Consider the following 24,720-nt stretch of genomic DNA (forward strand, 5'->3'; position numbering starts at 1 on the left):
ACTACCCCATAGCATAATTCCATACGACATAACGCTATGAAAATAACTAAAATAGACAATTCTTGCTATATCTATGTCAGTAAGTTCCCGTATCCTTTTTACAGCAAAAGCTGCTGAACTCAATTTACTGCTTAAATTGTGTAAGTGAGGTCCCCACTGAAGTTTGGAATCTAATGTTAAATATAATACGATATATATACGTATGTTATATTATATCGTAATTATAATATAAGCAAATTGTAAAAGTTATGTATTGCATCTGCAAACCACAGAAGTCATTACGTTGTTATACGAACGATGTTTTAAACAAACAACGCACGTGAGTACTGACCGATTACGATATTAACATATCACGTGGACGGGTGCGGTTTGACTACTAGAGTAGGTACCTACTACGTCACGTAATCACCCGGTGTTTCCCCTTCGTCAAACCTATTTGCAGTTTGCTACCAGTTGACCTATTTAGTAATGATACAAGTACAAAGTGCGTCAAACTTAGGTCGCACTGTAAGTTTCTGGATTATATTCTTGGAGTTTTTTTTTAAGTATATTTCTTCATTATTTATACACTTTTGCATTCCTTGCAACCATTGTACGGAGACATGACTGTATGTAATATGTTTTACGTAATGATGCTTATTATTTGGTTTGTCACCATTGTAGTTGGTGCTGAATATTTGAAAAACTCATTCCACGGCTAAGAGTTAGCGGATGTGAGGACGCTTTGTCGTGAAGAAGGACGACTTGGCTGCGAGAACAGATTTCGCTAACCTTTATCATTTTACATATCAATTTGCATTTACTATCCTATGGTCTTTCAAGCTTAACTGTTGTTGGCAAATCTTCAAAAAAAAAGACCCGATTACAATATCAGTCAACTCTAATATATTTTTTTCAATTTACGATACATGGTCGTTTTTGGCCATCCGAAAAAACATGCGATATCCATTGAGTGTGAAGCTTCAGGTGTACTTGCGAAATTTTTTGCACTTGTCTCATACGAACACCTAATACTTACGTACGTATTTACTGACATGTAGTATTTTAGTTTAAAACAGATGTTAGTATGTATCAATTGGTTTCGATAACAGCAGTCGCCGGGCAACCTTCACGAAATAATTACAAAGAAGAATATACATAATGACGAAGTGGAGCTTCACCCCCAAATGCATTTTGCTAGTAAAAACCAATGACAATCGCACAAACTAAAATTTTACTTTTTTATGGAAAAAGGAAGGACAAACGATTGAACGGGTCACTTGGTGTTAAGTTATCACCGCCGCCACATTCTCTTGGAACACCGGAGGAATAACAGGAGCTTTAGCGGCCTTTAAGGAAGGTGTACATGGTTTTTTTTAAGGTACCCATGTCGTATCCTCTCGGAAACACCGCACAAGGAAGTTCATTCCACAGCTTGGTCATACGTGGAATAAAGTTTCGTGAAAACCGCACTGTGGAGTACAGCCAAACATCCAGATGGTGGGGATGATATCCTAATTTATAGCGTGTCGTGTGATGGTGGAATTCGGCGGCAGGAATGAGGTGAAACAGGTCTAAGGAACACTCTTTACTCTCGGATTCGAATTCATTTCTAAAAACCGTATGACTTTTTAAATAATTGTATTACAATTGGCCAGTCTAGACACTTTCAGGATAGCCCACGTGTAAAGCGCATAAAAATAAACTTGCCCAACTCTTCCCGAAGACGGCGGATGATATCAGTTGGGTTTCCCTTCACCAGGTGGAGTCGACCTCCATGTTGTCTAAGCTGTGAGCCCAGGTCGTCAAGAGCTTCCAGTAGATATCGCATGCGGTTATATCCAACCAGACTAGTACCTTGCAACAAAAATTTAATAAGAATGGTTAAATAAAAAAACGATTGTACTTTAAACCAAAACAATGAGCTAAAACAAAATATTAATTTATAAAATTGGTCAAGATCGAAAGAAATTAAGAAATAATCAAGTAATCACCGTTCGCCTAGCCTAGCGTTCGTTCGTAACAAGACAACCGTGCGTAAAAAAGTTTTACTTCGATAGTGGAAATTAAGCCAAAGTTAGACTTGCCGTACGTTTGATTATGACTATCGGATTGTCTTACCAGCGGTTTCGCCGTCAAAGATGAAGATAGGAAAGAAAGGTTCATTCTTATCAGAGACAGCATCGAGCAGTGCCGGGTTGTCGTGGAGACGCAGTCCATGTCGGAACCAGAGAACACTACCTCCCAGCATATTATCTAACTCTGCAAAATATACATTTATTACTCGTCATAATCTAATGGTTTAAGCTTTAATGGCCTTACAAATAAAAATGTTATAAAGTTTTTTTTTTTATGAAAATGCAATATGTTGACTATAACGCTGACAACACTGTCATTACAGTGATAATCATGAAGTTTACCGAATATCAAGCAGCCATGCAAATAAACGCGGGAAACGAAATGTAAATATTTTGTATATTCTTGGTTTATTCTCAGGTACAACTTTGTACCAAGGTTATTTGTAAGGCAGTAAAGGTATATGACAAACCTTCTTTGAAAAATTCTCAATAACAACAAAAAAGTGAATAAGCATGGGAAGTTAAGGATCATAGGAAAAGCATTGGTATTAGCCTCAATCCACTTCAACATTATGTACTTACGATTCAGTCACTTATACTGAATTAATTTATTATTATGAATTATTATTTAAAAAGCAAAGAGTGGAGGTGAGCATTTACAATCAAGTTATCCACACGTTAGCCCGTTGATGTGTATCATAAAGTAGATGAAGACTAACTGCAACCAATAACTATTTATTAACTATAGTTCTCCAGATTACATAACGAAATAAAAAATAAACATTTTGACTCAGACACAACACAAAATAAAAAGAAACAGTGATATTCTTCGAAAAGAACACAGAAACAAGCAACGAAAGTTTCTAAATCAACTTTTTCATTGTCGTGTTAACAAAGGTTAGCAAAGTTTGTCAAGATTTGGGAAAGCCTAAAAATGCGATTGTTTGGATTTACCTTGATTCTATCCAGAAATTAAAAATGTAATATTTTAAACCAGCTACCTTTTAAAGCCACACACTTTTAGATTTTCAGGATCTAGCTTGGCTATTTATTAGCTGAAAAAACCCTTAAACGATATCAAAGCTTAGGGAAGTAAGTGGCCACACGATTATTATTTTTACAATTGAGCACCATTTTAAGAAACAAAATGACAGTATTTATGCTCAAAGCTCTAAGAAAGCTTCCCAATTAGGCGACAATGTGCAACGTGGGCACTATGCGATTTCAGTGATGATTTGGTGGGATATTAGCTATGAAGGAGTGACTGAGCCATAATTTTGTGAAAAAGCTATTAAAACATCGGCACAAATGTATCAAGATACGATTCTTGAGAAGGTACTGAAGCCCCTTGACAACACACATTCAATAATCTAGAGTGGTCATTTCAGCAAGACTCGGCGAAGGGTCATAAAGACCCTTCGCCGAGTCTTGCTGAAACACGCAGTCTTGGTTGCAAACGAACGTTTCGGACTTTATCGGAGCTGAATACTGGCCGTCATCTAGTCCCGATCTTAATCCGCTGGATTATGATTTATGGTCAGTTTTAGAGAGTATGGCTTGCTCTAAACGCCTTGATAATTTGGAGTCCCTAAAACAATCCGTACGATTGGCAGTGAAGAATCTTCCCATGGAAAGAGTGCGTACTTCTATTGATACCAGGCCTCAACGTTAAGAGGACTGTATTGCAGCCAATGGAGACCACTTTGAATAAGCTTTTTATAATAAAAATTGTTCTATATTTATATATTTAATTCTTTCTGTAAGGAATTTTAAAATAATGGTAACAGTAAACAAAAAACATTGTTTTAATGATTGGGCAACAATGGGTATCCACAAAAAGTCGTAAACGCTTATATGACCTTTATTATGGGAAACATCACAAAAATAGCGAAGAATTTAAAATATATGTAAAAAAATACTCCAAGCTCTATAAAGGAGTTTGCCATGAAGCTAACACACGTTTCATTGCAGATAAAATTAAATACAGTAACACTAAAATAAAAGCAACTTGGAATATAATTAATAATGAAACTGGTAGATCGAGTTGCCGGTTTATTTATTTATTTAATATTTTTAAGAAAGCCAACAGCTGGTTTTACATACATTAAAATAATTAATAAACATAATTCGTTCGAGCTAATAATAGGCTTCCACATGTACAAATGTTGTAATGTAATAATCGCGTTATAAATTCAGAAATAGATATTGCAAATGAATTTGATAAATAACCTAAACTGTTCACCAAAAGCAGCACAGGATTTGCTTAAATTATACGTACCAGTATCGTATATTGATTTGAAATTTAAGTATATTAAAGCGATATACTAAAAATCGTCAAATCAATTAACCTAATATATACCAAGGACCTATGGGACCATTCGACTAATATTGTAATAAAAAAGATACTACGTTTAACAAAACCGACATCAAATACTGAAAAGTATCAAATAACTAAAATTTTAATTTCATACAGCTTTACCTTTACTATTAATAAAATGCTATTATTTATATGTACCTATGATAGGTTTTAAGTCGGTGCTAAGCCCAAAACAAAATAAAACTTAATATTATACACAGCTTATTTACTGTAACTATTAAGGTTGTCTGACCACGCGTGTCTGTCCGCTTCGGTTGTTTTGATCTAGACGAAGGTATCCCACTCAAAGTCACGCGTGGCGAGTGTCGGTACTTACTAATAACACATTTACACATGTACATTTGGCTTGGCACCGACATTCAAAGCTATCAATATGTAGCACATACAAATAATAGTATTTTATTAATATTAAAGATAATAGTAGATTAGTAGCCAAGGGCTGTAAGGCATCAATTGCAACCCGAGATATTTAGGCGCCCTCGCTGCGCTCGTGCGGCTATAGTTCAAGGGTGCAATTGATGCTTGCACCCGATCTAACTACTTCGCTTTAAATATCGATTGTGAGGTAAGCAGAAAAAAACTGACATTACAATAATAAAATATTGTTATATGCTGCTTCAGCTTCCATTTTCATTGTTCAACTAATTTTTTTTTTCCTAATTAGCACGTAATTATAAAAAAATCCCAAAAACTAACAATATTTGAAGTAAGAGTTTTCTATTCCCGCCTTTTTTTATCTTTCTTTTTAATTGTTTTGTTCAAGAACGAAATTGAGCTTCACCGTTCGATATTTAAAATTGATGACATTATACTCATACGAAGACAAGGCTGAAAAGCGAAGCTACCTCTTTTGTCATAGGGCTGAATGCATGATGTCTATTGCCAGTGTGATGGTTAGATGTACGCGATCTTTTTGAAAGAGTGAAGAGTTTTTTTTTAATTACTTACCGCCCTAGGGCTTTTCTAGCTACATTATTACCCTAGAGCGCCAATTGGGCCCAAGCCCCATTTTGGGGTAATAAGGACCTACTTACCGAATATGAGAGATATAAAGGTGTATTAAATTAAATTTATCAGTTATTTGATACTTTTCAGTTTTTGAAGTCGGTTTGTTTAAACGTAGATTTTTTTATTTTTTACTTTTTAGTGTCAGTTAATAATTATAATATATAATCAACCTGAATGAAAACTCCTAAAAAAGCCGTACACAAAAAACAATTATATCATCGAGGCAAACAAAAATTTTCATAAAATGAAACCTACTGGGCCAAACTATGTAAGCCAAGGGACCAACCATCTAAGGAAAAAATTTTCATCTATTCTGCATCGAACTAAAGAAAAATTACGTAAATCGGATCATAAATCTCAGAGTAATCGGTGTAGGTACATACATAAAAAAAATACCGATCGAATTCATAATCTCCTCCTTTTTGAAGTCGGTTAAAAAAAAATACTTGACATTATAGCACCTTAATTAGCAATAATATTTAAGGAACGCATAGATGAGGGTGTGTTCACTGACCTCATGAAATACAGCAAAGTTATACCTTTGTTTAAATCGGGCATTACTTTTGACCCCACTAATTTCAGGCCTATTTGAGTGGTACCTGTTTTTAGTAATTTTTTTGTGTTCAGAAGCTACAGATGCATTTTTGCTAATTATTGAACAAAAATCAATTTGGTTTCACTAGGGTTTTATCAACAATTAATATTAGACTCATTGAACACATATTTGACGCCTGCGAAGAGTCGCATGATGCATTGGGCATTTTTTGTGATTTGTCCAAAGCATTTGACTGCGTGAACCATAAAACTTTACTCCTAAAACTTAAGCATTGCCGAGTAATAAATAGAGCCCCAAATCTGTTAAAATCATATTTAAGCGAAAGAGTTCAGATAGTCTATGTAAATAGCAAACGGTCTTCGGGTAAATCTTTAGGAAGAGGTGTTTCACAGGGTTCTATTCTCATTCCTTTCTTATTTCTTATATATATTAACGATCTACCGCTTGTGGATGATAGCCATGATTGTATTATTTGCTGATGATACTTCACTTATTTTTAAAGCGAAGCAGATATTGGTGACGACGTAACCAACGCACTGTCAAAGTGTGTTGGTTTAAGACGAATAATCTGCACTTAAACAGTAAAAAAACTAAGTGTTTACGGTTCATTACACCAAACACAGCGGAGGTACAAACCAACGTACTTATAAATGACCAGAGATTGGAACTTGTGGACAATACGGTCTTCTTGGGTATCACGTTAGATAAAAACTTCAGTGGGGTCCACATATACCAACTATCAGAGAGACTCAGCTCTGCAGCATATGCCGTTTGAAAGATTAGAGATAGAGAGTACACGAATGTTGCGATCGCTAGATTAGTGTACGTCAGTTATTTTCACAGCTTTATGACGTACGGTATTTTACTGTGGGTTCATGCGGCTAATGACATGACATCAAAAAGAAATCTATTCTCAGAAAATAAATGCCTTTTTATGTCTTTATGTATTAAAGTAACACACTGTAAAAGTAATAAATGTTATTTGCAATAGATTTTTTTTTCGTTTCAGTGTTTATGGCAGGACTAGGTTTAATTTGTAGGCAATAATTGTTATTAAAAGCTAAAACTTTGTAAGAGCTTCCGGTGAAACTTTGGTCAAGTTATTTGATGAAGTTATTTAAAAAATTACACAGTTTTCTTTTAATACATCCCATTTATGCAAGGGATGCATGGCGCCAAAGCATGTGCTTATAGCGTGGCTGAAATCGAGGCACAAATCCATCGATCTCCTGTCGATGATCTGACGTCCTTGTTTGGTTGGAGTCAAAGGGTGAAGACATCAAGTACCTTAATAGCCCAGTCCAAACTAACTAACACTCGCAACAAATTCATTTGTTTGAAAATTACATTTAAATAATAAGTTTATTATTTTATTTCAACGACGAATAAATGACCACTAATTGATTAATTATTTTATTAATGAAAATATTAATTTAATTGCAATGCCACAATTTCACCAATATTTTTCCCGAATATAAAAAGCATAATATAAAAGAAATAGGTATATAATTACCTTTCTGCATAGTATTACCGGAGCACGTCCACACTGGTCAGAACGCGGAATGAAAATGTCTAACGGCAAGCGATAGTAGTTAGTACACACTACACAGATTGGGCAAGGGACTCACTGGAGAGCGGAATGAATCCTGAATAATAAATATTGCAGACTTAAGGGAGGCATACATTTGATATACAATAATATTATAATATCAATAACTACAGTATTAATTGCTTTAATCCTATTACACTTAGATTATTTCTTATTAAATAATTGTTGCTTGCCCGTGCTAATTTTTATTCTATTTTATATCAACGGAATTGAAGGTTATTAAAAATAGAATAAACCGCATTGTATTAAGATGAAGCCAATTTTTGGTACAATGCGTAACATTATTAGGTCTTAAATATGTATTTGAAAATAATATACAATACATGGCTGATAATGCTGCTTTCAATGGTCAAAGAGGGTGTTTATACAACGTAACAAGAGGCGGAACTGCCTTAGTAAAAATTGAAATTTAGTTTAGTATGAAACGTGCAGTGATTTGACATAAGTTTGAAATAGTAATAACAATATTATAGCGTCGAAGTATAATCCGGCTAGGTTTGAAAGCGAATAGTTGCAAACGTAGTGGTCATCTGTCAATCTATCTAGAACTGCACGTTTCATACAATCGATTGAATCACCTGTTTCTTAGTTTCGCTAGGCTGTCAATGGGTGAAGAAGTAAAAATAAAACTATGCTTACTGAACGACTCTCATTTGGTTTTTGGGTCAAACGAACGTTACATAGCTGAGCGTGACGGCTCAGTCTCATTCGATACCCACAGAAAAGTCCAAAGAATTTTTGATTAGAAAAAGTAAGCACTCACTAACAAGACATTACGTCGCAGTTAAATCACGCCCATGGAGCTCAATCTTTTTGAATGACACCGCTCAACCGGCTGGTCCTAATATAATATACAGAACGTAGTGAAAGATGATGCGTCCAAGATGGTCGCGCAATTAAATCGGTTGCTGAACCAAACGGACACCAGGTGAGTAACTCTCTATAGAGCGTGGTGTCCCAGTGAAATATAGCCCTAAGCCGCTGCCTCACCATCACTCACTCAGGCTGAGATCAGGTTGAGAGCGTACTTACACATTGCTCTGACTTTACTTACGTAAAACTTAACTGAGTGTGATAAAACATGAATTTGCATTGGGCTGTCTTAGCTTAAGCTGTCAAATGACTTTAGAAATGAAATCAAAGATTATGCTAAGCTTACACTCAGCTAAGTTTTACAATATTATTGAAAATAAGTTTTACAAATAAATTTAAAATAAAAGTTTGTTTTTAAACATGAAATTTCAAATTATAATAGGTACTAAAAGTCCTAATTTTTCACTTCTATACGCAGTCTCTTTATGTATAAAACCTACTGTGGTATTATTTAAATTACTTACAAGCTACTTAAGCCAGTGGGAGGCTCCTTTGCACAGGTTGCCGGCTATATTATCGGTATCGTATCTGCCGTGAAGCAGTAATGTGTAAGCATTATTGTGTTTCGGCCTGTAGGGCGCCGTAGCTAGTGAAATTACTGGGCAAATGAGAATTAACACCTTATGTCTCAAGGTGACGAGCGCAATTGTAGTGCCGCTCAGAATTTATGGCCTTTTTTAAAATCCTAAGCGGCACCGCATTGTAAAAAAGTAAGTAATTAAAGTCTGAGCAAAGTGTAAGTATAGATCAGTATAATATAATACTACAAAGTTCTCGCTCGGCCGCGTAATTCACTAAAGTTTTTTTTTATTATTCTGTCTTCACTTGTGTAGTGTTGTATGTATAGTAGGTATATAGGTAGGCTATGTAGGTGGAGGATAAAAGACCACGCGGACGATCACCCAGTCTCTGGTCGGACCAGATCAAGACACTCACTGGCCTACCACTTACGACGAAGGAAAGCCGAGGACCCAAACGAGTGGAAGGCTTTAGTGACCAACATAACAAAAAAAGTACGGACACTACCTACAGAAATGAAGAATGCGACCAAGAAGAAGAAGAACTATTAACTAACTATTTATGAATGTTCTTGAGATTATAAATAGTTCTATTTAAGGGTTTCATCTAGTTTAGTGTTTACTGGTTTTGTATTTACTTTGTTAATACTTATATCTAAGTTAGAAAAATAATCGATGTATAGGTATTGTTATACGCTAATTTTATTTAGTAATTAGAATATATTTTCTCTATAAGTGAATATTGTAATATTCTTTTGGAAAATAAAGTTAATAAATCGTTTATCGTAAAATACTACATAATATTATCTCCTACTAATGTTTTTTCTAGAACCTATTCTAGTCATCCTTTTTAGAATGGGTATTAAGTTTTTGAAGTTCAATAAGTGATTTTCAATCCTATTTTGAATGAAACTATTTGAATTTGATGCCCATTTGATGGTTATCAATTTGCTACAATATCGTCAATATTGATTTTGTTTTAGTGGATACACGCGAGTGATTTTACTGACACGTCACGTGACTCATCCGACACGTGTCTGATGAAACAATATCTCCCCTCGGTCCTCACAACAATTACACCCCACGTCACGTAAATGCTGTCGTTGCCATTGTCTGGCTTGGTAACGTGACTCGCTAAGCTCAGCCCGCAACGTGACACTCGACACGTGTTTTTCTACCTTTATTAACAAGTCAACTTCGAGAGTTTTTAAGGTAACCTATTCTGCTGCCAACGTGACATGGAACATCTGTTTATGTACTTTTATTATTTAAGAACTTAGTACATACCTCGTACCCAAGTTTATAAATGTATCGCTATGTGCATATTACGATTAAAAAATCCAATTGCCACATTGCCATTACTGATCAAATTCAAATATTTTGCATACAAACTAACAGCAGGAAATACATGAAGAAGAGTCAGAATTGCGGAAGCATTATAGGTCCTAGAAAATTATATGAAATACTTCAACAGATAAAGCTGAGTGTGATAATGTCACTTTACTAGTATTTAGGCTGTTGTAACAAAAAAGCCAAGTTGTAGTAAAAAAAGGCATTTCTTCAAATTTCAATTTATCCGGATTTTCGATTACCTGAATGGCTTATAACAACAATGTGGTCAGTTCTTTAAGTAAAAAAAAATTTAACAAAAAAAACAACCGACTTCAATAACACTATTCCAAAACAATACTATATGTATCGTTTTTATACTTTTTAGTGCATATTATATATATTTTATATTTTATTTATATCATATTTTACACAATCTAATTAATCTAATTCTAGTTACGATTATTATTTTTGGAATCGGTGTCCTTCCGCTGCGCCCGCTCTCGCCTCCTCATGACTCAAGCACATCTCACCTATAAGTTATAACTATGTATGTAGTTACAAACCTATCTTGGATGACACCGACTAGATAAATTAAAGAAAAAAAAGTTTATTCATGACGATAGTACAATAAAACATAAAACAAAATTGAGAAATATTATTTTCTATGCGTCACAAAGTGGTCCCAACTCAGCATATTTGCTGGTTTGAAAACCACCGCTGGTCTTCCGTTGGGCCATTTGGGGACGTCACCTTAAAGATAATTATTATATAGTAATTATTGCGTAGACTGAGTAAACAAGTTGAGTTGTCAATTTCTGAAGTTATTATTATTAGCTTTATTTTGTGGCTTCTGTGGAAGATATACCACAGATTTGCCAGAATCACGTTAGATTAGACTACCAAGCTTTGAGTATGTGTCTTCTAAGTTTAACGGTAATAATCGGTGTTCAGATTACATAAAGTTTAATTTTCTAATAATATCTGAAACAAATAATATACGTGCTTGTAAGGCTATAAATGACATACACAAATAGAAATACTTAAATAATTAATTAATATAAGTACTAAATAATATTTACAACTTAATCTTATTTATTTTAATATATTTACACAAAATATTTACAAAAGGAGTGTAAACTAGGGAGAGGAGACATTTAACGGAGGTTGGACGGGGGACTTCAGCGGGTATATAATTGTGCAGAGAAGATTGCATTAAGGGACAACTAAAGAATAAATGATCCATGTTTCCCTCATCGAGGCCACAATCACATAGAGAATGATCCCTAATTCTAAGTTTTGCTAGAAAGACTGGAGTGCAGGCATGGTTTAAACGTAAGCGGCATATAGTTGAGATTATTGTTTTATTATGAGTCCTACATTTTGAGAACCAAGGTTTTTGAGGAATTTCTGGTTGGAGTTCTCCATAAAATTTGCCTTTTAAAGTTTTGGAAACTTGCCAAACGTTTGACCAACTCTCATACATCTTGGGGTTTCAGGGTAGAGCACAAGTCATGAGTGAATATTTCTGAATACTGAAAGGAACCTGAATGAGCAGCTGATCTAGCACAGGCATCTGCATTTTCATTACCAGAGATGCCCATGTGACCTGGAATCCAAGCTAAAACTATGTTAATTTTGAGTTCATAGCACTCTTTCAAAGTTTCTCTTATTTTGAGAATGATGGGAAACTGACTTTTTGTCTTAAACGGATTTGAGAGAATTGATTGGAGGCAACTTTTAGAGTCTGAAAGGATAATAGAATTGTTCATGTTGTGAGACTTAACAAATAGAATAGCTTCAAGAATGGCGATTGATTCCCCTGTGAACACAGAAGTGGTGGGTGGGCAGCTATAACTCAGTATAATTCTTGTTGAGGGAATCCATACTGCAGCCCCAACCGGACTCATGTCTGTTTTTGAAGCATCCGTGTAGATTTTATACCAATGTCGAAAATCTGAGTCCATTATATGAGAAAAAGTTTTATTTGCTTCTATAGAAAACTTATCAACACCTAAGTCTAAAATTACTGAGGGTTGGAAAGTAAGAGCATTGAAAGGCATAGAAAATAAAGGCAATTTAGAATATTGAAAGAGAGGGTTAGAGAGCTGAGAAAATAAAAGGTAACTATTTATAACTCAAGGTCTTTTGTCTTCAGGTACAATATTATTATCATTGTATAAAACAGCTAATTGTTCTGATTTTTGGAGTAAGGGATGAGCTCGGCAGCCAGCTAGTTTAAAGAAAAATTTATTGGCAAGGAATTGTCTACGTAGTGAGAGGGGAGGATCCACACATTCTACTTGCATTGCATTAATAGGGCTGGATTTCATAGCTCCCAATACTAAACGTAAACATTTAGCCTGAATTCTGTCCAATTTATTTAGACCTGCTTTGTTTGCTGGGATTAAGAAAATAGTGCCATAATCTAAATGAGTGCGAATTATGGCATTGTATAGTAATTTTTGAGTGACGGGGTGAGCTCCCCACCAGACACCAGACAATGAGCGAAGAATATTAATATTTTTCTCACATTTCTGTGAGACATAATCAAAATGCTTGACGCCAGATAATTTGTGATCCAACCAAATACCCAAAAACTTAACATTATTAACAATTGGTAGATCAACATCATAAATTTTAATTTTAATAGGTGGAAGAATTCTTTTATTTGTAAATAAAACTACCTTACTTTTAGATGTTGATAGAGACAGTCCATGTTGTGTTAAATATTCAGAAAGATAATCAAGAGCATTATTTAAATGATTAGATGAATCTTGTATAGACTTGTCAGAAGAATACAGGACAATGTCATCTGCATATTGCAGTATCTGACAGAAAGGTGTAACGGTACTGTTGAGGTCATGGGTATACAGATTATAAAGAAGGGGACTAAGGACTGAGCCTTGAGGTAAACCTTTCCAAACTGACTTAGGAGGGAGGTAAGAGGATGGACCTTTAATAGTGATGGATCTCTCCATTAACATGTTACATATGAAACGGGATAACTTCACGGGGATACTCAGCTGGTTGAGTTTACTCCTGAGTAGGGGAAGTGAAACGTTATCATATGCAGATTCTATATCAAGAAAAACTCCCACAAGGTGTTCTTTTCTGAGGAGTGCTATTCTAATGTCAGTTGTAAGGATACCTAAGCTATCTAAGGAGCTCTTGCCCTTTCTGAAACCGTACTGGGAGTTGGAAAGGAGATTATTGGTTTCAACAAACCACTCAAGTCTTTGTTTAATCATGATTTCAGAAACTTTTGCAAGAGCAGAAGAGAGGGCAATTGGCCTATAGCTGGTAGCTTCAGATGGATTCTGACCAGGTTTAAGTAATGTAATAATTACCTGATTTTTCCAAGGTGGAGGGATGGAACCAAGATCAAAAAGGTTATTGATTATGCTAAGATAATATTCCTTGGTTGTAGATGATGAATTTTTAATGAAAGAGTATGGGATTCCATCTACCCCAGGAGCAGAGTCAACTAGGCCATCCAGAGCAAGAAGAAGTTCAGAGAATGAGAAGGGGGACTCTAAACTGTGAGTTGAGGCAAGAGGGATTGGGGGGGATGGAAAATAGTCCATATTTGGAACTGAAGGGGGGGACATCCTATCTGAAAAGGAATCAAGCCATACAGAATGATCCACATTAAAATCACACACTTGATCACAAAATGAACCTCAAAATTTTTTAATTTGTTTCCAGACAGTTGCGGATGGAGTGCTTGGTTTTAATATTCTGGCAAAAATTAATCCAACCTTGTTTTTTCTTTTTTCTGAATAAATGGGTAGCCTTCGCCGCCACTTTTTTATAATAAATAAAGTTTGACATGGACATGTTTCTATTGTAATTTAATTCAGCTAATTTCCTTTCTTTAGCAGCAGCAGTGCACTCAGAGTCCCACCAAGGAGTTGAAATCTTATTTGAAACAGGTTTTTTTAAAGGGAAGTTGTTGTCAGCACATGTAATCATGGCATTAGCTAATTTATTATAATTATCTACTGCATTAAAATGGTTAGTGACTGGAAACTCAGCAATTTTTTTATCAAGACAAGAAGAATATTTAGGCCAATTTGCTTCTATTAATCTATATTTAAGAGATGGGGAAAAATTTTGGGGTGGAATTACTTTGTCAGGGATAGAAATGATTATAGGAAAATGGTCACTACCATGGGAATTATGTAAGATGTTCCAAGAAAGGAGAGGAGCCAGACACGGAGAACATAAGGTGAGATCAACTGCACTTTTGGGATTTTGAGAAGGAGAAACCCTTCGGGTTGGAGAGCCATCATTGATAATGCAGAGATTGATTTCATCAAATACATCCAACAGGGAAAGGGCAAAATAGTCAGTGTGACTTGAACCCCATGAGGGATGATGGGCATTAAAGTCTCCCATAATAATAATAGGAGGGGGAATAGACGATAACAAAAGGAGAATATCTGCAATCATAGTTGATTGCGGATGTGGCACATAGATTGATACTAAGGAGAAGTTCATTACCTTTGCTGCAACAATGTTTATACCAGGATGGGGATTAGGAAGGATAATTGGGGAAAAGGGAAGGGTGCGTCTTATAAATAAGGCGCAACCCGCACCAACACTTTCTGCTCTATCATCCCTAAGGCACATATAGCCGGGGACCCTGAAGTGAGTTCCAGGGACCAGCCATGTCTCAGAGATGGCGATGGCAGAAGGAAGATATTTATTAATTAGGTGTATAAGGCTGGGTTTTTTAGGACGTAGGCTTCTGGTGTTCCATTGAAGAATGGACACTGGGGCCATGAATTTTACCAATAGATAAGATTTGTGATAGTTGATGGGCAACGTTGGACGGTAGGCTAAGATTGTTCTTGGTAATCAAAGAGAGTAAGATTGACAGGAGGGCCTCCAAGAGGTTATCATCCTGTGTTGATGAAGAAGAAGAAACTTGGTGGTTTAGGGCAGAGCCATTTGGGAAGGCTGAAGGTACATCAGCAATGATAGCTTGGTGAGCAGCTCGATCATAAGGTTTACTCAATAAGGGTTTGGAACGTGGAGAAGAAAATACAGTTTTCTTATAGCTGACTGTGGGAGAAGGAGTGGGTGTCTGGCTCATGTGTGCTGAGGAGTAGTTATGGGATACAGAGGGGTTACGGAGAATTTCTGAGTATGGCCTCATCACCTTTGGGCAACGATTTGAGGCCTCCTCATAGGAAATGTTCTCTTGGGACATAATAATTTTAATTGTTTTTTGTCTGCCCAGTTCAGGGCATTCCTTGTTTGTGGCAAAGTGTTGTCCTGAACAGTTAATACAGATAGCATCCTTTTCAGTTGTATCACATGAGCTACCAGCATGAGCTTGAGTACATTTGTAACATCTTGGGTTAGATCTGCATACAGTTTTGATGTGACCAAATCGGCAGCAGTTAAGGCATTGGATTGTAGGGAAAAGGTAGGTTTCAACAGGGAGGGAATTATGGAAGAGGAATATTTTTTCAGGAAGCACTTGACCATGGAAAGTTATTACAATTGTTTGAGTAGGTAACCAAGTAACTTTACCTTCCTCAATGACCTTTCTGTTGAATCTGCGAGCCTTTAAAATCTTACCACAACCAGTGGGAAGACTGACAGACTCCACAAACTCGTTCATAGATAAGTCCACAGGAACCCGGCGGACTATACCCATCTTGGTTATGTTGAAGTTTGGGATTGTTGCTGTATATTTATTGGCAGATAATACAGGGTTTTCTAAAAATTTGTTTGCATCACCAGACGATTTGAATGTGACAGCTATTTTATTCCTACCGATTTTTTTTATGCCGTCAGGGCAAATATTTGGAATTTTATGCCTATGCAGTAGTTGACCGAATTTGATGGGCTTTATAGTTTGGCCTGAGGTAGGGTCTTCCTCGATACGAGAAACATGGATAATAAATGGACCTTTATCAAAATCCGTATATTGTTTAAAACCAATAACTAAACTTGGGTCACAAAATACATTCTGAATGGACGCCGAAGCCAGATCCGTATCAGTTATAGTTTTTTTTGCAGCGTTTTCTTCTGAGCTGCTTGTATGTTTACGCCGTTTTGACCCGGCGAGTGTGGGGATATCCGGAGGGTCTGGAGGTTCCGGGGGAGAAATCTCCATTATTAAACGGTTAGTAAAATGTAAAAGGGTTGACTATGTTAATTGTTAATGACTAAGTACTTAATCTTACCAAAATAAAAACAATCCACCACCAATGAGAGAAAGGTAAACTCCTGTAATCAAAATAACAATAGGCTACGGTAGACAAAGCCCATAAAAAATAATCACTGAATTTCCGAACTCGACTCACGCGTGGTAGCTAATCCTCTCTCAATTTCTGAAGTTTCTAAGTTGACAACTCTATTAAATGTCAATCTGAGTTTAAATTAATTAGATTGTATAAAAATACGCAATTATTTTTATACTTTTTAGTGCATATTATATTATCTATTGTTTTGGAATAGTGTTTTTGAAGTCGGTTGTTTTTTTGTTAATTTATTTTTTATTTTTAGTGAATTTGAAGTACACTAACTAACAATTTGTCTAAATATGTGTAGATATACTAAATTTTTCAATGCAGCAATGAACGTAAACGCTTTGCAATTTGATTACAGACAGTTAGAAATTCTGCCACAGATCGCACCCTTATTTTAAGTGGTTAAGGAGTCATTGATCATCATATTTGACTACGACAATTACTTGACCATAACTATGTTATTGTAGATGACTTAAATATCCGGATAGCATAAAAAAGTATCGGCCGCAAATCGTTAATTTGCTCCTAAGAATTGAAGAGTTCCGTTACTTTGTCATGGATTCCGTAATCAGAACCTAAACAAAATCTCACCAAACTATCTTAGAAGTATATCCTTTCCAATAGTAAAAGAATCATCGAAATCGGTTGGCGCTATATTGAGTTATTCGTAAATTTATCATCCACTTTGCTAAACGTATGTATAGCAAATTTAAGACTTTTATGGTTTTCTCATGGATGCCATTGTCAGATCTAGACCTAATTACAATGGGACCACACGGGAACCACCAGATTTTAAATAAAAAAAGAATTATCAAAATGAGAATTGAGAACCTCCTCCTTTTTTGAAGTCGGTTAAAATTACTTACTACATGGTACCTACAATGTTGTTTCTGTAACCATGTTAGAAGATTCCAAACATAGAAAAATGATCAACCTGGGATTTGAATATATCCTGACATTCATGAATAGCTTGTAAGTACTACTGATACCCCTCACTTCTGGGATAGAAGTGAGGGGTATCGTGGTTGAGCAGGTTATCAATGCCAAGATTTATGATCAATGTGTTACTTGGATGGTTGGCTCGGTTGGTGCAGTTTTGAGTCCCACATCATCCATAAATTTTGATACAAATTAAATTTGTATTTGAATAGCTTCTTCTAAAATACCCTAAAAAGTAATAGAGCTGCTACTGCAAACTACACTAAATCTTTTCACAATGTCAGATGGTGAGATGAATTTTTTTATCCCAAGGAACTGAAAATTACTTAGTTATGAACAAAGCAACAAAATTAACACAAAAAGTATTTTATAGAAAATATAACTGTGCTTTTAAAAACTGTAGATATTATGTTTAAAAGTTATCATCATTAACACTGTATATTAACATGATATATCTAATATTCATACTTCTTGCTGTATGCTGACGATAAAAAGATTTATAAAAAGATTTCACAAATAGACGATTGCTTTATGTTACAAGATGACTTAAATAGACTGTCACAATATTATAAAATAAATAAAATAACAGTTAATATTGCTAAATGTCAAATTATTACATTTTCACAAAAGCATAATAACATAAAATTTGATTATACTTTAAATAACGAAATTATTCCAAAAATTACTCAAATAAGGGATTTAGGTGTGATCCATGATAGCAAACTAACCCATAATAACCACATCGAAATAATAACACAGAAGGCTTATAAAAATCTAGGGTTTATTCTTCGCACTTGCGAACCTTTCAATGACATCTTGTGTCTAAAAGTGCTATATTATGCTTACGTGCGAAGCATCCTTGAATTCGCAAGTCCTATCTGGAGGCTTACATATCAATGTTATATTTACCGCCTTGAAAAAATACAAAAGATATTTATGAAAAAATTGAATTTCAAATCTCAATTCATTCCTATAGACTACAAAGAAGCCTGTAATTATCATAAAATCGATACCTTGGAAGATAGAAGAGATGTAATTGATATGTTACTCCTTTATGATATATTACATAATAAATTTGACTGTCCAGATATCTTAAATAAAATATCATTGCAGGTTCCAACATTACGTACTAGGCATACTAATTTATTTAACATTCCCTTTGCTTCTACTAAGTATCTTAAATATTCACCTCTATTTCGAATTCCTGACATATATAAAAAGAAATTTTCTTCCGTCGACATTTTCAACTTATCACGTCTGAGGTTCAAAAAACTGATATTAAACTGTTTAAATTGCAGGAGTTAATCATCAGTATATTCAGGATAAATTATTAGTCTCACATCGTAATTTAAATATTATATTCGAACACTCACATTCACTCACACCACTCACATTCACTCACACTACTCACATTCACTCACACTACTCACACCACACAACCTTCTCACCATTTCAGTTGTCTTAATCTACTTTGTCACATACTTATTGTACTGTTAATAGTATTCCTTTTAATTGGCGTATCTATTCTGTATAATTTTTAATATACTCTTTTCATTTTGTTGTAAGGAATCATAAATAAATAAATAATAATAATAATATATAAAATTCTTGTGTCATGGTGTTAAACATTGAACTCCTCCGAAACAGCTTGACCGATTCTCATGAAATTTTGAGTGCATATTGGGTAGGTCTGAGAATCGGACAACATCTATTTTTCATCCCCCTAAATGTTAACGGTGGACCACACGAAATTTTATTTTTTATTTTTTTGACATTTTTTTTTAAATTTGTTTGATTATGAGTCAGCATTAAAAAATACATACAACTTCAGATTTTCACCTATCTACGATCAACAGTTACTTTTGTATCGCGATTTTATTATCGGCAATACAACGTTTGCTGGGTCAGCTAGTATATACATATATATATATTTATATTTAGTTCAATGTAATTTTCTTAATCTTTATTTTTATTGACTTTATCTGAAAAAGTATTTTCTTGTAAAATTTTAGCCGTGTAATAAAAATTAAATAAGCAAAAGTGCAATAAATACGCGTGAAAAATAAAACATAGAAACGCAATGCTTTTGGTTTAAGCGCAGAATGACGTCAAAGTCTTGATAAACAATGGTATGGTTCCCAGATATTATTTTCGGTGGTTAACGATATATTAAATTTTATGTTGGTTTTTTTTATTCAATGATCTGTAAAATTCTTATTTACAATGACTGAATGTGGATTATCTTCCAAAAACAGACGTGTTTATGATGCATATTGATGACGCAATTTTTGTGTTTCTAACCCAGATTTTATTTCTGTTAAATTTAAAGAGTGAAAGCTACAAGGTAATTATGTTATAATTAATTTAAATTTTACTTTTCAAAGTATTGTTGGCACCAGAAAATACTTTTAAGTAAGTTTTTGCTTTTGGTCAATTATTTTATAAATCACAAAATGTTATTTAATTTAATATATTTCACCAGAATTGTTACAAATTTGTTTATACAAGACAAGTGCTGACCCAGAGAATACCCGATGCTCACTTATTATATGTATTATCATATTGTAATGAAATGTCATTGGCTGAATTTATATTTCATTATTAAGTTTACAGGTATTTTTAAGCCAAAAAATAGATGTTCGGGATAAGTAATCAACATATATCATATACGAAAGCCTTCTCCAAAACATGCTGCATCGAATGGTACAATTATTATTCAGATTGGTTCAGTAGTTTATATATGTAAACAATCAAATTCAAGTATTTTTAAAAATCCTGCTTATACCCTATTATATATTAAAAAGACAGGCACAAAATAACAAAGGTTGTACTAACTTAGCTTTCATATAGAAGGAATAAGAAAGCATTAAAAGTACTAATAGAGGAAAGGGATGTTTATAAAACACCTTAAGCAAGCCCTAATGAGACAGTCGCAGTCACATTCTTGACAAAGATGAAAAGTTCCCAAAATTTAATTTAGAAATAGAACAAACTATAACAACAACAAACTTAAATCAAAAGAATGGAAATCCTCACACACCCTATTATATTATAACACATGAAAGCATAAAGGCCACACCGGGAAACAATATATAAAACTTAAAGAATTAAAAATATATATATAGAAAAAATATATAACACTATAGTAGACACTAGATATACACAAATAACATAATTAAACTTCAGCACAATGTCTTCATGTCCAATAAAATATAATATAAAGTATATTCAAAGTAATTAATTAAATTAGTACAAAACATACATATCTCAAGCATGTGAAAAATCTTACCCATGAATTACAGTTTCATACCTAATCCTATAGTAAACCCTATGTAGTTCCATCACCTTCATGAGTTCCCTTACAAATACTATCATCTAAAATACACAAATCAACACCACATTAAATAAAATAATCCTATCACATTCGTTCACCTTTTTCTTTGAAGTTTGAATTGAGTGTTCTATAACATAATATATTATGTATAATCGGAGAAAATATCACACTTACACTTAAATTTACTGTAATAAATATACATACAAAAAGTACCTTACCTCGAAACTAGATGATATAAATTAAAACTTTTAATGAGCAAACTGTAAAAAATTACAAGATTGGAACAAACACGATAAAACAACACAGATTTGAATTATAATTTGCTCATTTGTAAAGAGAGGAATCTAATAATAAAATTTTATGAAATATTTAAAGCTTAATAGAATAATATAACTAGTAACAAACTAAAATAGAACGTAGTTAATCAACGAAGGAACCGGACACTGTAAAAAATATTGATTTCACTGTAACTGAAAAATCGCAAGACATGAAATGAAAGTAAAAAATTTGCAATAAATATTAAATCTAAAGTAAGTCATTATAAATTAACTTGTAAATAAATAAGCGAATTCCGAAATGTCAATTTTCTATTCTGACAGTGACTTTAACAAAAGCTTTTTTTTTAAATTTTCACTCCTTTTTGGAGATTTTGACTACCTCGGACAAACAATCCAGTTAGGCAGGTCCAATTTCGCGAAAGAGGTCAACTCAGATGGGCAGCGTTCGGGAAGCTCTGTTAAATCTTGTCGTCCCAAACACCACAGTGTCTGAAGACGAAGGTTTTCAACCAGTGTGTGTTGCCTGTGATGACTTACGGTACGCAGTATGTGGCAGTAAAGTCCTCGAATGGTGACCACGTACTGGAAGACGCAGTGTTGGTAGGCCCCCCACAAGATGAACTGACGATCTGGTCCAGATCGCCGGAATACGTTGGATGGGGGCAGCGCAGGACCAATCGTCGTGGACATTTTTGGGGGAGGACTTTGTCCAGCAGTGGACGTCTTCCAGCTGATGATGCTCGCACATTCCATGCATCGGCAGTTTTCTTGCATCTTCTACTTCAAAGTGTTTTTATTTATTTCAAAGTAGGGAAACGAATCACGTTAAACAATGCACAACACGACAATTTTGATATTTGATATGGTCAAGATAAATGTAGGTAAATAAAAAAATACAAAAAATAGATAAAAACTATTTTCTATGCATATAAATGAAATTGGTGTGTAGTGTCTGTTTGTCATATTGAAAAAAACTATTTTTTACTACATGTATATAAATATACACACATAAAAAAAGTCTAAGCAACATGTACTAATTTAAATTATTGGATGGTTATTAGTGCATATTATAACGTTGTATATTATTTTTTAAATAATATTTTTAGGGTCCTATGATGTAAAAATAACAGCTGTTCTCTTTATAAGTTCTTTTAATAAAAGAAATTAACAATATAAAAATACACTGCAGAAACTAAGGTACATAAGCAACTAAACATTTTTATAACAAAATTAAATTTCTAAAGAAAATGAATTTATTGTGAAAGAATAGGATAATTTAATACAAAGTATGGCTTCCTCTGCTATTCAGAACTTGTCGGCAACGATTATTCATTGAATTAATGAGACTGTTAATGTCATCTTGCGGTATTCGCTCCCAATGGAATTGAAGCAAATCCTTCAGCTGTTGGGTTGTTGTCACTCCGTCCACGTCCTTCAAAACACGTCTCTGGAGCATGTCCCATGCGTGCTCGATGGGATTGAGGTCTAGCGATTGTGCAGACCAGGGCAATTCCCGGACATTCTCCGTTGCCAAGTATTGACTGGTTCGCCGAGCTATATGTGAACGCGCATTGTCATACATTAACGTAAAATTGCAGCCAAAGGTTTGTGCAAATGGATGGACATAAGGTGTGAGAATAACCTGAACGCCATTTTCAGCGTTCATATTTCTATTAACAAAAACGAGCTCAGTTCGCCTGTTCTTTATAATACCCACCCATACCATAACTATTGAGGCGCTGTATGGATGAACTACCTGAATGCACCAGTAATTTCACTAGCTACAGCGCCCTTCAGACCGAAACACAGTAATGCTAACACATTACTGCTTCACGACAGAAATAGGCGCCGTTGTGGTATCCATAATCTAGCCGGCAACCTGTGCAAAGGAGCCTCCCACTTGTTTGCTGCTCAGGAAATCACTCAGAAAACAGTGGTTTCATAAGAATTGAACTAACAAAAATAAACTATTTTTTACAAAGCTTATCCATTCATTAATTTATTAATTGTTAAAAATATTAAAACATTCGAATAACACAAAACTACTATTTTTTAATGCCTTGTTTAGATTATTGGTTAGTAATAGTAAATAAAGTATCGATAAACTAGAATTGTGGGGTATGCCTTATTTACGCCTATATTTATTTTCGCCATTTTATTTAAGTATTTGTAATTTGTTATTCAGTTTAACGCGAGCTTTCGGAATGTGTGTACGATGTCTGGAGTGTCCAAGCGAGTGCTTTATGCAGCCCACGATTATTTCAAGTTTTTGTTAAAAAAGTTAAAGTTGTATTTATTAATTTGACTTTCTTAAAGTTCAAGTGAAATGTTTCAATCAATTTTCATTTCTTCGCTAATAATTATGTTATTGTTAAGAGCTTGTTTACGAGAAGAGAAGTAACAGCCAATTCGCCGCCGTGAGCTACGTTGTCGCTCCTCGAGGTCAAAGTACGTGGTCTAAATAGACTGTTTTCTGTTTTCTAATTAAATTTTGATAATTAGTTTCTTTGAAAATGTCTTTATTATAATTTTGTGATTTTAATTTAATTATTAATTTTACTATACTTCTGTGGACCAGTATGACTTGTATTTTCATTTATTTCATATAAGCTGTTTCCATTCTGTATTTACACTAAATTTAATTAACACAAATACACTATACTAATACTTATATTACTACATTATACTACTGTACCCCAGGGGGGTACCGGCAGAGCCGGAGAATCCCCTCCTCCTCCTGTATCTGCAGGACGAGGCTGCTCCTCGTATTCTGGGGGGAGCAACCTAACAGCTGTAGGCGGCGACGATATTCGCCATACGTCACGCCAAAACCTAAGTCCAAATTGTTCTCGCCGGGGCGGAAAGTGGGCATCGGAATGCCGTTTTGCGACTTTGAATGTTAGAGGAGGAATGAATGAGAAACTGGATGAAATTTACGAGTTAATGAATGAAAGAAAATTAGATGTGCTGTGTGTGAATGAGACAAAACGTAAAGGGAAAGAGATACTGACGCGCGGCCCGTTCACAGAAATATGGTCGGGAGTTCCAGATGAAGAACATGGCAGTAAAGGCGTCGGTATACTTCTTTCAGAGCGAATGGCAGAATGCATGCGAGAGTATGAGTGCGTAAGTCCCCGCCTTATCTGGGTCCGACTGAAAGTAGGTCTGACACCTCTATTTTTGGTAGGTGTATACGCTCCGGACTCTTCCCATAGTACGGCGGTAAGAGAAGAATTTTGGGAACGAACGAGAGAAGTTTTGTTATTGCGTAAGTTGAATGAACGTATTGTCATGCTTGGAGATTTCAATGCAAGGGTTGGAGTGAAGCGTGATGGGTATGAAAATGTACTTGGGACGTTTGGGGATAAGAGTGTGAATGGCAACGGCGTATACTTGTTAGATATATGTGTGGAGATGGGTCTGTCTGTGATGAATACGTGGTTTCAGCATAAGATGATACATATGTACACGTGGCAAAAGAAGGAAGGCAATGTTGTGTTAAGGAGTATGATAGATCTTGTGATAGTCGATGAAAGAATAAAAATGAAACTAGTGGATACTAGAGCCTATCGT

At 34.7% G+C, this 24,720-nt stretch overlaps 1 protein-coding gene and 1 long non-coding RNA gene across 3 annotated transcripts in view; one reads left to right on the top strand and one right to left on the bottom strand.

Annotated features, from left to right (window-relative positions):
* Positions 1-21,390, bottom strand: part of LOC126979148 (cryptochrome-1) — a 46,112-nt gene extending 24,722 nt beyond the window's left edge. Inside the window, exons 1-4 of one of the 2 annotated variants that reach the window (XM_050828384.1) lie at positions 21,088-21,390; positions 7,512-7,644; positions 2,101-2,241; positions 1,690-1,836 (exon numbers count right to left, since the gene is read on the bottom strand). In XM_050828384.1, coding sequence (XP_050684341.1) covers positions 1,690-1,836; positions 2,101-2,241; positions 7,512-7,521 — 298 coding nt within the window. In that variant the 5' untranslated portion in view covers positions 7,522-7,644; positions 21,088-21,390. The remainder of the gene's footprint in view (positions 1-1,689; positions 1,837-2,100; positions 2,242-7,511; positions 7,645-21,087) is intronic. The other variant, XM_050828385.1, reaches the window with a different exon arrangement.
* On the top strand, positions 11,589-13,682 carry LOC126979189 (uncharacterized). The gene is made up of 3 exons (XR_007732769.1): positions 11,589-11,662; positions 11,827-12,450; positions 13,587-13,682. It is a non-coding gene; the product is annotated as an uncharacterized LOC126979189 (long non-coding RNA).
* Positions 21,391-24,720: the final 3,330 nt, after the last annotated feature.

Source organism: Leptidea sinapis, chromosome Z (genome assembly GCF_905404315.1).
Source record: "Leptidea sinapis chromosome Z, ilLepSina1.1, whole genome shotgun sequence".
Lineage (NCBI taxonomy): Eukaryota > Metazoa > Arthropoda > Insecta > Lepidoptera > Pieridae > Leptidea > Leptidea sinapis.